Raw genomic sequence first — 13,234 nt, forward strand, 5'->3', positions numbered from 1 at the left:
TGACGCCATTGCTGACCGCGCAAACAAGGAAAATAAATTTGAATCCCAGAAGGTTAGCTTGCTTGGAGCACACGCACAGAAAAAATGCCTAAAGAATTTTCAGATGAAATTAACAGCTGCGTAGTTCATGTTTTTACCTGTATGTACAGCATTAAATTGATTAATTATGTGGATACACTTGACACAACGATTAGTCAGTTTACTACTTGTACTACTACTGCTGCTGCTTTGCTAATGGATGGATGGATGGATAGATGAAAGATAAATTGGAAGCCAGATTCGTCATATCGCTGTTGGATTTTGTCTGCAGGTGCCGCCAACTTGGACCCTTGGAGAACACGTTCGCTGGTCAGATTCCTTTCACAACCTCCTTTCTTCTTTCCTTCCTTGCTTCGTGGCGTCCACCAGTCATTGCACTAAACACAATTCCATTGCTCCGCTCGCTGTGCCTGATATATACTAATAATACTAACTTGGTAGTACATTTTTGTCGTCCCGTGATTGGCCACATATCTATGTGTCCTGTACATACAAGGAAAACAAAATTTTAAGTTTGATTTCATTTATAGTGCACAATGTGCCCAGAAGAACTTGCATAAGACAGCAACACTACACTGGTTTCCTTCCTACCGGATCAGTGGCTTGGATGATGGTTATAGTTTCATCATCGACGAAGATGATGATAATGATACGTCGTTGTTCCCCTTTTACCGCAGGAATGCCAGCGCCTGCATCTGCAGCTCCATCACTTTCTTCAGCGATCGGTACTGCAGCCGTATGCTCTCTCCGCTGTCGACCGCCTTCACGAGATACCTGCGCGATGCAAAGATTTCATATGGACAGGTTCTACAGCTTCTACCAGAGCTGCAGAGAAGAGAGAGCGGATCGTATGCACTTGCCAGCCATTCAAACACTGCGAGGTGATGACTGCCTCCTTCCCGACGAATTTCTCGGGCGTCCTTTTGTTTCCCTGTAAAGAGTTCAAGATAATCAGAACACTTCTCTTGCTACTTCATTTTTACTCTCTCAGTAAAGCAATTTATTCCATGTACCATGATCAGTACTCTCTCGCCCACCACAAATGGGTACTGCACTCCCTTGAATGGCGCCGAGCTCTCAGCATCCAGAACAAGCTCACCGTTGTCCTGAGAAAACAATACAACAATTATCCAAACAGCATGCAAGAATGTAGATTGCTAGATGTGTATGTTTAAAGCATTATTATGTATGTACTTTGCTACTCCCGGCCCGTTTCGGCACATCTGTATGCCCGGTCACATCTTTCCTGCGTTTTCGAAGAGCGGCGTTGTGAAAGAGTCTCCTGTCATCTTCCATCTTCACCACTGTAGCTACTGCCCTTAAAGCTGTCATATCCAAATACTACCAACCGTAAGTGAGCAGATGAAACATATCTGATGCCAGTTGCGAGGAAGATAAATATATGACAGACACATACCGAGATTAGGAAACAAGGAGGCTGGGTCAACTTCTCCATGGCAAATGGTGCATCTAGCCTGATAATAACAATAAAAGAAACATTTTGTTGGTTGGTGACATTCCAATAGACTGGAGTGGCAGCAGATCAAAAGAAACGACTACTTCAGGCTTATATACTAAAATATGCCTTTGCTGTGAGAAGGTTGCTCAAAATGACAATATTCTTTTCAGTAAGTTCTAGTTGGATAACCTGTTACTGTGGTCCTCTGCCTCTATAAAATACTAAAATCCGATTGGATAACATAAATTTAATTTGACAAATGGTGCCAGCATTAGTACAAAGAATAACGGTTAACTTCAATTGTAGCTAACTGAACATAAAGGACTGCAATTTACAGGAAAACTGTAACCTTTATTCCCAAATTTACAACCAGAACATTTGTAATTATCGGAAGCACTGAATACATAATTTCAAACCATACCATTTCAACAACTTTCTTCAGCATGAGGCCACCAAATGAGTGCCCACATGAGAGAACCATAGCATCTTCAAGAAAAGCCCCGCTGGAAAGAAACAAAAGATAAAATTCATCACCACATTAATGAAATACATCAGCGACTGTGATGCACATATAAACCAAATAATGAGATGATCTGTGACATTATTTTGGACTATGGAGAAACAGAACTCTATCTACATTCATTTTCAGCAATTTCATCCCTCCCTAGCTCCCATAAAACTTAAGATAAAACTCATAAAGAAATACTAGTAGGTATAGAAGGACCCATGCAGAACAAGACAGAGTATATATATGTTGTGGACAAGTTTCTAATGAACAGCTACATCCCACAAGGAACAACTTACGACAGAGGGTCTGAGAGGACACTTCTGAGCGATGGATCACTAACAAAATTGCCCTGAGATTCCTGCAATCCAAATTAGAAAAATCTCTTTCAGTGTGGTACTTCCGTACTCTCACTGATGAGAGTTGCGGCGGCTCTCATCTATCAATGTATGAATATGTATGATATTCATGCTATGGTAACTAGGTAGCTTTGAATGTATACTCACAGAAGGTTCTTCCAAGCGACTGGAAACAGCATGCTCTTCAGCACACGAATCATCCATAAATTGGCTTGCAGGAATTGGTTGGTGTATCTGTCCTATGCAATGCCCAGCAGCTAAAATTGGAGAGCAACCCAATACAGCATTTGCATGAGGCATTAACCTAAAAGTGAGTGATGCCCTAAAAGAAGGAAATTGCGGTAAGATGGCCAATCATGTGTACAATAGCACAAGGAATATAACCAAGTAAAACAAAAAAACACATCTGAAATGAGATGACGAGAGTGAGACCTTCCAGCAACCCATAATTCTGACCTGTTCTCATTAGAAGCCCTGTACTGGGAAATTGGGCGAAGACCAGCGGTAACATGACTTAGGGCCCTTCCAGTCAGAAGCAATAGATCAGTTGGGCCTGAACCCCCATCCGCTAGATACCAATGGCCATTTGGGTCACAAACCTACCAAAGAAACAGCTAGAAAGTTATGACTTGGAGAACGAACTGTACTAACGCCACAGAATAAGACTGACATCAGTTTACCATACTACCAGGGAAGGAAACATGAAGCAGACTAGGATGCTTAGAAAATAGTACCAAAAGTAACCAAAACTCAATTGCTCTATTTCTGCATCCTGCATTCCATATTTAAAGGAGCAGGATTTTGGTACCTCAATTCCTGGACAATCAGAAGCAACTAGCGTCACAAAACCCCTATCAACTTCAGGCATTGAGGACCTGAGAAATCCCATAGGTGCTTGTCCACTTTGGAGCTGTTCATGCGAGTATGCCACCAGCAACTCTGACGATGAGACCTCGTTAATAGGCAACGGAGTATCATCAAGCAAATGGTTGAATACACTGGATAGTGGAGCATGATTATTAGCCACGAGAATTTAAGAAATGTGAAGAACAGGTTATCAATAAAATAAATTCAAGGAGAAGCAAAGGCAAGAACTATACTCAGTGCGTAAGCGCAGATGGCGTGCTATTGCGCAGAGAGCGACACGGGCCGCCTTACCCAAACATCTGAAAGCATCAGACATGCAAGCAGGGGACAACTCTCCATCTTCCAAAGTCCTGGCATGTAAAAAAGTTATTCAAGCATACTGCTGAGACCACACAACGATCAAACAAGATATTGCTGAGACCTTGGCAATTTAAACATCTGGTCAGTATTCAGGGGTGTTTCTAGTTTCCTTAGAAAAATTTCCATCTGACCTATGTTTCCTCTATATGATGGTTTATCGTATACACTCGCTGATAAATGACAGGTTTGCATACTTACTGACTACTGTAATGAACTGTTAGTAATGCTTTCTACATTAATTCATTCACACTGCGGCGCTGAGCAAAACTGGAATCGACAGATATGTGAGGTGCCACTAACAAATACTGCTAGAATAGCAGACGATATCCCAATCAAATCGAAGCAAGCCGCTTGCTCATCATACCTCCCGGCGCGGTAGACATAGACGGAGGCGCGGCCGCGGAAGAAGGCCCTTGCGGACTCGAGGGCGCAGCGGACGACGGCGGCGTCGTGGGCGGGGAGCTCGAGCACGGCGGCGTTGCGGCGGGCGAGGGAGTCGGCGAGGGCGGCGACGGAGCGTGCGTAGGCCGGGGCGGCGGCGCCGTCGTGGACCGCCACGTCGTCGAGGCGCACCCTAGCGGGCGGCGGCGGGGGAGGGTGGCGGGGGGAGGACATGGTGACGGGTCATCGCGGGTTGGGTTGACAGAGGCTAGGGTTCGGACCGGCGAGGGCGGTTCGCCATTGATTCGATTGAGCTTAGCTAGCTAGAGCCCCGGCCTCTGCCTCCGCCGATCTCTTCCTCCCTCGTCTGCTCTGCTCTATGCTGCTGTTGCTTCCTCGCCTACTCAGCTCAGCTCCACTGGCTGCAGTAAAACGTGGAGTAGTAAAAGTTAACCGGAAACTGTGAAGAAAAATGAATAGAGAAGAAACAAATGGGTCGGCAATGTTTGGGCTCGAACGCCAGGACGTGTAACCTATTTGGGCCGTACCTGGCCTATGCACGCCATGCTATTTTATTTTATCCTTTATTTATTTTTTGAAAAACAAACCTCCCGTGTTCTCATTGATTGAAGCAAAGTGCAAAGGAGAGGCCATTTCATACCCCCAAAAGTCTTACATATCGGAACAAAGGAACTCCAATTAATTTTTTTCTCATTTATTTTCTAATATAGTTTATTTTTCTTTTTGCTCCCGCACCCCGCACTTGGTTGGCCGTGCATTACAAACGAGAGCCTACCTTGATGGATTGAAGTGCACAAATTTATATGAACTGTTCTAAAGAACGGAAGAAGTAGTAAATATGAACGAATTCTACGATTTTCAAAAGAAGATCTAACAAAAGGCAGATGGTCAGTAGCGTGGTGGTACCAAACAAAATGTGCAGCCACACTTTTGAGTATATTTAGACAATTTTCATTTAATGCTCATATCGCCGCAGATTACACGCGCGTGTGACTCCCTCAGGCCTTAAGAAACAATAATACTTGCGTGGCGCTGACGGTATTGCGCGTAAATCTTTCTTTCAGTGTGCGATATATATCCGAGCTCTATATCCGGAACAATAAATCCAATCCACATAATAGGATAACAAAATTAAAATTCCATAATGTATAGATAGAAAGAAACTAATAATGACCAGCCATAACACATTAACACGTATCCCAGATATCGAAAGCGGCAACAGCCAGAAGTAGCCCTATATAAACCGGGGGCGCAGTCGTCAGAAGAAGAAGAAGGAGGAAAACCAATTGGGATCGACCGATCGAGATCGGCAATGGAGAGCTTGGTGGAGGCAATGGCGGCGGCGTACGACGAGCTGGTGGACGCGGCGGCGCGCGGGGTGCGGGAGCCCGGGAGCGCGGCGGCGCTGGAGGAGCTGAAGCGGCGCGTCGACGCCTTCCGCGAGTCGTGCGACCGCGCCGAGGTCCTCGTCCAGGACGCCGCCGCCAGCCTCGGCCCCGTCCCCCCCGCCGCCCACGGGCTCGACAAGCTCTGCCGCACCGTCAAGGCCATCGAGCGCGACCTCCTCCAGGCCGCCGCCGGAGACGAGGGCGATGAGATCAAGGACAAGAAGAAGGTGGAGATCACCCAAGAGGTAATACAGGGGATCGAAGAGAAGAAGGATCGTCTTCCTTCGCCGCCGCCGCCGCTGCCGCTGCCGGCGCCGGCGCCGGCCGAAGAGGAGAAGTAGCTCGCTAACAAATTAACAATTGATCGATCCGTTGATGTCGTGATCTCTTGTTGTGTTTTGTTATTTCTGTTGTTTGTCAATTGTCATCGTAATCTTCCATGGAATTTGCGCTGATTAATCAGGGTGAGTCAGCCATGTCTGGATCATGGATGGTTGTTCATGGAAAGATATTTTAGAAGCGGAATCAATGTCGGAAAACTTGGAATGCAGATTAGTACTAGTAGCCAAATGTGAAGAGTTTTAATTGTGTCCCCTCGATGTTAAACTTTTCCATGCATGGATAATGGTGATGTTTAAGATGTTTAATTGTGTTCTCCATGTGATCATTATCTATCGAACACAAAAAGTGCACAGCTCATGTCCTTTTTCTCGCATGTTAGCACCTTCCCAGGTTCGCAAAAAACAACAGCAGTCAAATAAAGACAAGAAGGCGGCACACATGAAGACAAAATAGTTGGCGTGCAAGTTATTAGTAAAAGGGGATATACACTCTAATCAGTAGTAAACTCTAAAGCCTGCATGCTGATTGGAATTGGGTAGCCTCCACAGCAACAACAAGAAGATTTTAATGGATACAAGAATGGTGTGATTTGACAGTGAGAACAACACATGGAGAGCAAATTAAATCCAAAGTAGCTAGGATGATCAATTAATTGGATCCTTCCCCTGTCACTCACACCCTTTTGAGGAGACTGTAGTATCAGCTAGGCAGGTTGCCGACTAGATGTGACAAAAAAAACAGGACCATCCATCCAATGCAACAAACATCTACATCTTGTGGTGCAAGTGCAAGACATGTACAAGTGAGATTGATTATCTAGGGTTCAACTTAGAGCAAGCATGAAAAGTCAGCCTTGTGGCGTTTAGCTGCAAAGGAAGTGGTGTAGTTCAGTCGGCAAGGTGTGCCTCCTCTACTGCCAGTTGAAGATTCTAAAACTATCTCAAGGCGATGATAATGACACTCCAAGTGAAAAGCATTGCGACAACGACGCTCGGAGTGAGTTCCTGAAACTATCTCAAGGTGATATAATTTCCATCTTACACACGAGCACCTTCAAATTCCTATCTTGCAAAACTATTAAACAGTTAATTAGTACTCATAAACATCACATCTGACCTTCGACCTTACTATATATTTTATTCCACGATCAAGCTTTGCCGTCAAACTTTTTAATCTTGTTTTGTCGCAAAAGAAGCCGGGGGGTCACAGAGTAATTAAAGAAACAGGCAGCACACGTGAAGACAAAGCTTGGTGCAGTACAAAAGAGATGGGATGTGCAAGTCACTCACACTCACTGTCAAGGCTCGTTCAGAGGAAGCTACTATATGAGATAGTGAAGCAAGCAGAGAGAGCTTGCATCATGTTAATTGGGAGGAGGAATTCGATAGATGAGCCTCCACAAGAATATAACAAGAAGCAAAGATCTGATTTGACCATTTGACAGCGAAAGCGACACATGCGAGGAAATCCAGAGCAGAGTACGAGGAGCCCTCGTGAGTTCAGTTGTCACTCTTTGTTAAATCTGGGGAAGGCTGGTTGCCGACAAAAACAATTGGATCAAGCCCCGCCATTACTGGTATTCCCTCCGATCCGAATTAAATAGCGTTGGATTTCTATAAATTTTTATAAAAATCCATGTCAAGTAATTTAAAACGGAGAGAGTATTATATTGTGTCAATTGAATGGTTGTTTGTGTATGCAGAAACCCAATCCTATGAGCACGAGTGGAGACTTGTCTCAACTCTGAACTTGAGTGTCATCTGAATATATCGTGTCAATATGAGGGAGCATTTTTTTAGAGTAAATTTCAAGTAACCACAATCTTTGAGGCATGCTTCTCACAGAACCACTGATTGCGATAATTTTCTCGTGGAACCACATTTGTTGCGGCTAATCTTCTCGGTTTACCCAAAACCAATGTTTAAACGCATTTGACACTTTTTGTGGGGCCCGCTGTCAGGTCCATCCCATTGGTGCACCGCACTTTTCTCCCCCTTCTTCTCCCTCTGCTCAGCGCAGCACCCCTCTTCTCCCCTGCTTCTCTGCCTCCCCCGAGCCCCCTGCATCTCCCCTCTTCTTTCTCCCCCACCGAAAGCAGCAGGGCGGCCATGGAGTTGCTCAACCTGCCTTCTCCTTCTCGAGCTACCGTCTCCCACCCGGCGCTCCTTCCAGCCGCCCATCCGCCACGCCTTCCGTCCAACTGCCACCTCCGGCAACGTTGAGGCCACCGGCGCCGCCCCAACAACGACGACGGCGGCGCCAAAGCGGACAGCCCAGAATGGCGCGCGGGCCACGGCGGGCAGGCTCCGGGGGTTCGGGCTCGGGCTCGACCTGTCGGAGGAGATGAGGCGCGGGATGGCGTGGCAAATGCAGGCGCTCCCGGGTGCAGCGGTGGCGGCCGAGGCCGTGCTCCTGCGGCTGCTCGATCTCGCGGCGGCGCCTGCATGGTCCGGGAAAGCGGGCTCGACCGTGCTGTTCGTCGCCAGGCTGCTTGGGTCCCAGTACGGGTTCTTTTCGTCGAGGTGGAACGCGGCCAAGGCGGGGTCCGTGGTCGGGTGGGAGCTCGCCGTCCGACACTGGAGCGCGCTGTCCATGGCCATGGATTCGTGCGTAGAAGAAGAGGGGGAGGATGAGGAGGACGAGGAGGATGAGCTGGGGGATGACGAGGAGTGGGAGTACTCCGAGTCAGAGCTCCCTATTCCCTCAGCGAGGTCGATGTCGAGCCGAAGAGGCCGGTGGGGCTCGCCGGAGCGGGGGACAGAGGAGGGGACGAAGAGGGGCGCTGGGCCAAGCAGAGGAAGAAGAAGGGGGAGAAAAGCGTGCGAATGAAAATATGCAGGGGGTTAAATGCATAAATGGGATGAACCTAACAGTGGGCCCCACCTGTAAGAAAACGTGTCAACTGCGCTTAAACATCAGTTTTGGGTAAATTGAGAAGATCAGGCGCAACAACTGTGGTTCCCCGAGAAAATTATCGCAATCTGCAGTTCCGTGAGAAGCATGCCTCGAAGACTGTGGTTTCTTGAAATTTTAAATTTCACAAAACCACACATATGGGGACAGTTTTCTCACGCAGGCACCACTTTTGCTAATTTGCGCGAAAAACCACACATTTCCAGTCACAATGTAACGACAAGCCCGTAATGCCATGATTAAGCGAGTCGACAGTTTTTCTTTACAGGTCAGGCCCACATGTCAGATGACACGTCGGACGAACCCGACCTAACCCATTAGCTCGATAACCACACCTTAGGAAGATGCTTTCTCCGTCAATGGCTCCGGGAGCGAGGGGAGCTTCCCGAGCTCAGACCAGGCACAACACCATAGCTCGGCGAGCTAGCCCGAGCCCATGTAAGCCCGACACGGCCTGAGGAAAGCCCACCACAACATATGGCCCAAATGAGAAAAATTAAGAAAAAAATGTTAGATTGGGCAAAAATTGGGAAGGTATTGAACCACATGTAAAAAATAAATCGAGTGGCCATAATTTGGAGAGATGATGGACAAAATATTAATAAATAAATAAAGAAACAGAATTGGGCCGGGCCAAGCTGCCCCGCGGACTCAGGGTAGAGGCTCTGGTGGGGCACAGCCCAGGCCGGTCCGATTAAGGGCCCAGTAGGTATCGGGCCTGAACAGCCGAGCTTCGGGGCTCTTTGTTGGGCCCGAGCCCGATGGCCACCTATTCTAATCCTAATTCCCAACCCTAATCCCACCAACCAGCTTATTGTCACCCTTCCAATCCTTCTGGCACCCCGATCTAAAATCCGGCTCCTCGCCTCCTCCGATCCTGCCTTCCTCCCACCGCCACCCCAGCTTCCTTCCCGCCGCCACAGTCTTCGCCGTCCGCCGATGACGCCTTCCCAACCCCAAAGCCATAGCCTTTCGGCGTCCTGGGAAGGTCTACATCAGCTGGTTATCCTGACGCCCGATCCGGCGAAGGAGCCCGGAATCTCGAGCGGCGCACATCCTGGCCTAGCGACCCGACGATCGATGGTGAGTTCTTTGTCATCCTTTCGAATCTGGAAGTGGTAAGGTGTGGCAGTCGTTGCAGACATGCAGCAGAAACAGATCCACTAGTGCGCCTTCTCGATCTCTGCGTTATTATGGATGAGATTCACTTCTTACTAGCATCGGATAATCATCATATCAATTCAACGACTGATGGTACAGAGACAGTGAAATCATAATATCGATGATAGATTCACGTGGACATTAATTGGTGTTACAGACAATAGATCAATTTTTTCTGTAGTTGACAATAGGATTATGTTCAGAACGGCGAAAATGGTGGATTTGTTTTATAACAATAGCAATGAATTATCATTCTAGTTCCCCAAGAATAATTAGTTTCTGTCTTTTCTATTAGATATAGCTTCAAACGTGGAAGCAGACTACCATGTGGACCTGATTTGTATTAGGTCAGTTCGTGTGTACTTCTGTTAGTGTAAAAGTTGTTCATGCTATTTCTATTTTCTTGCAGGAGTCGTTGCCGCCTATTACTTGTGTCAAGTCTCATCAAGTTTGTTGGTTAGCATAATTGCTCAGCATGGTTTGGCTTCAAGTTCATTTCGTATAGTTAATGCGTATACTTACACATGGATCCTTGGGGTTATTTACTCCTTATGCTATGAGCATGAGCATATTGCTTTGTATTGGAAAAGAATATTGCTCTGTGCAACTCCAAGGTAATATGCAAAAGTAAACATATTGCTATGTACTGAATCCTCACATGTAGTAGTATGTAGTATTGTAGTTTGTACTGAACAATCAGAGTAGTATGTGGTAGTACTGGCTATCTCCCATGTGTTGTTCTTGTTCCGGTTCTTCTTTGGTGAGAAACAAATCTATCAAGTCTACAGTTGTCAACAGTGTCAGCTATTTACTCCCTCCGCCCCAAATTAAGCGTCGAAATAGTACATGTATCTAAACGTATTTAAGTATATAGATACGTCCATATGTAGACAAATTTGAGACACTTATTTTGGGACGGAGGGAGTAGAACATTATAGAACCCTGAGAAAGATCAGGTTCTGATGTTCTCAGATCAGTACCAACAAGGCAGAATTAACCATACTACAGAATTAGTGCGCAAAAAAAAAGCCATACTATAGCATTAGAAGTTCTACGATCACTATTAGCACAACTGGTACATATGTACCCAACTAGATTCCTCAGTAGATATTTGGTAATTCATCGAGCTGCTCCCTAGGTGTCCAGAAGTTCCTAGGATCACTATTATATATGGTACTCCCTCCGTTTCAAAACACAACTCATGTAGATTTGTGTACTTGGACCAAGGCAGCTCTCGTTTCTAATACCTGACCACTCATATTGGATTAATAATAAATGGATGTGAGTAGTTATTGGCCGGGTGCGGGTAACAAGAGAAAAATGAGGTGTGTTTTGAAACAAATGAGAAAAATCTATATGAGTTGTGTTTTGGAATGGAGGAAGTACCCAATTAGATTCGTCATTAGATGCTTAACTTTCCTGGGGCTAGAATAATGGCTCAGCATGATTTGGCTTCAAGTTCATTTTGAATAGTTAAGATGTATACTTACACTTCGATCTTTGGGGATATTTACTCCTTATGCTATGAGCATTGCTCTGTACTGGCAACAAATATCGCTCTGTGCAGCTCCAGGGTAATATGCACACGTAAACATATTGTTTTGTATTGAATACATGTTAGCAGTAATACTGTAGCAGTATGTAGTTTGTACTGAACAATCAGAGTAGTATGTGCTACTGTACAGCTCCATATCTATTATACATGTAGGTTCTTGTATAGCTCCGTCTGGATTATATAACAGTCCTGCTGCCAAATTTTGAAATGCCATTCTAAATGCGTTAACATTATTTTCAGTTCTTCTGAAGGGATGTCATGAATATTCTTTGGCCAGCTGGGATCATCCGTGTTGCTAGCAACACCATTGTACATTTCTGGTGTGGAACAAATGATGCCTAATTGTAGTTTTGTGGTCTATAGCATATCGCAATATGCAAAGCTGTTGCTGTTCTTTTTTCGGTAGATAAATGTTACAGCATATTCTTGGTGTGGGAGTGTTAGCCTATTTTGCAATATGTTCGTCCTATCCTAAATTGTTGTCATTGTTTTAGTTCAAATTTAAACTAAAACAACATCAAGAATTTAGGATCGGAGGGAGTACGTCAAAATATAGTGTGCACGGGGGGTTGATTAATGATGTTGTTGGGTACCCGTTGCCTTAACATATCCATGTAAACTCGTCGGCTATAGATGCAGAAATTTTTTCCCATATGATGATGATTGGTCGGGTATGGGCAATTACGGCCGCGTCACGCCTAAGCCTTCCTCTCCGAACCTTTGCCGCCACCACTGCCGGCGGAGGAGACACTAGGGTTTGGAGAAGTCGAGCATATTGTTTGGGATTATTGTTCTTTATTATTAGTATCAGCTTGGGTTGTTGAAGCTGCTTGGTTTTTCAGTTAGTCCTCAGGAGCCTCAGCCTCTCGCAACGCCTCATCTCCTCCCTTTCTTTGTTATCTTCACAGGCTGCACATGCTCTTCCTGTCTTGCTTCTTCTCTCGAGTCTCGAGCAGTATTGTAGGTGGGCTACGTGGAGGTGGACGGCGACTACCTGGCTCGCCAGGAGGAGATGAACGAGTGGGCCATCAAGGAGGGCGAGAGGCTTGTCAAGCAAAAGGAGTGCTAGAGTTTGGCCACAAGCAAATGGCGAAGACACAGGAATGTTAATTAATAGATTTCAAGCAAAAAGCGACGACTTATCCGCTTACGCGACGTGTGGATTACGCCGTGCTATCAGCAAGCCCTTGTGGAAATATAGCAGACTCGACATTCTCCCACTCCGCTTTGGCATCGCCCTTTGTGGCCTTCCTCATCGCCATGCCGAGCTCCTTTGCTGGCTTCACCTTCCTGCTCTTCACCAGCCCTTGAATCAAACCTTTGACGGCCTGGAATAGCGGCGCCCAGTCGTTGGCTAGGCACTCCTTGCACACCTCCATCGAGCAGCATGATGTAGGTCTCAAAATTGGGCGACACGCCATATTTCCACAGATAAAAGTAGCATATGAAAACTTACCAATGTTACATCCATTGCCAGCGACGGTTACATCCAACAAGATCAGGGTGGAGTCGTGCACCTCTTCCTTGAGGACCTTGTAGCCGGAAGATGACGAAGGGATCAGTAAGGTAGGAGCAGATGTTGCGGAGTATGGACCCTCTTCTTCCTCTCCTGGTTCCAGCCGCCCCACCACCACTGGCACTGTTGTTGCTCATGCGGATAGGACGATGGAGGAGGTGGCGGAGGAAGCAGGGGAGGGCTTCGCGGCCTACTGCAGGCGCGGCAAGGGCCGGAACCGCCAGGCCGCCTCCGTCACGCCGGGAGGTTGTTCGACGCTCAACCTCAACCGCGCCGATCTGGCACCATCCTCGGCGCGCCGCTCGTCTTCGTCGGCCTCGACCTCAACCGCGCCGATCTGGCCGGTTTCCTCCCTCCCCGACCTCGCC

At 46.6% G+C, this 13,234-nt stretch overlaps 2 protein-coding genes and 1 non-coding gene across 4 annotated transcripts; 1 reads left to right on the plus strand and 2 right to left on the minus strand.

Moving 5' to 3' along the window:
• Positions 1-78: 78 nt before the first annotated feature.
• Positions 79-4,399, minus strand: LOC100842356. Of its 2 annotated transcripts, XR_731954.3 has the most exons (13): positions 3,954-4,398; positions 3,463-3,579; positions 3,171-3,360; positions 2,819-2,961; positions 2,510-2,684; positions 2,303-2,364; positions 1,920-2,001; positions 1,457-1,514; positions 1,234-1,364; positions 1,053-1,145; positions 900-970; positions 631-813; positions 79-522 (listed from the first exon to the last, which is right to left on the minus strand). XR_731954.3 is itself a non-coding variant. In XM_003573106.4 (12 exons), the coding sequence occupies exons 1-12, from the start codon at positions 4,202-4,204 to the stop codon at positions 708-710; spliced, it is 1,479 nt and encodes a 492-aa protein (XP_003573154.1). In that variant the 5' UTR covers positions 4,205-4,399; the 3' UTR covers positions 532-707. The 2 variants fall into 2 exon arrangements, 1 of the variants encoding a protein (XP_003573154.1); XM_003573106.4 differs by lacking the exon at positions 79-522 and having other exon boundaries at positions 532-813; positions 3,954-4,399.
• A 904-nt stretch (positions 4,400-5,303) lies between these two features.
• Positions 5,304-9,087, plus strand: LOC106866428. The gene is made up of 3 exons (XM_024461485.1): positions 5,304-5,624; positions 6,588-6,741; positions 7,682-9,087. The coding sequence occupies exons 1-3, from the start codon at positions 5,304-5,306 to the stop codon at positions 8,548-8,550; spliced, it is 1,344 nt and encodes a 447-aa protein (XP_024317253.1). The 3' UTR covers positions 8,551-9,087.
• A 3,369-nt stretch (positions 9,088-12,456) lies between these two features.
• On the minus strand, positions 12,457-12,949 carry LOC104583884. Its single transcript, XR_002965692.1, has 2 exons — positions 12,807-12,949; positions 12,457-12,723 (listed from the first exon to the last, which is right to left on the minus strand). It is a non-coding gene; the product is annotated as an uncharacterized LOC104583884 (transcript).
• Between the last annotated feature and the right edge of the window lie 285 nt (positions 12,950-13,234).

Source organism: Brachypodium distachyon, chromosome 3, assembly GCF_000005505.3.
Source record: "Brachypodium distachyon strain Bd21 chromosome 3, Brachypodium_distachyon_v3.0, whole genome shotgun sequence".
Taxonomy (NCBI): Eukaryota; Viridiplantae; Streptophyta; class Magnoliopsida; order Poales; family Poaceae; genus Brachypodium; species Brachypodium distachyon.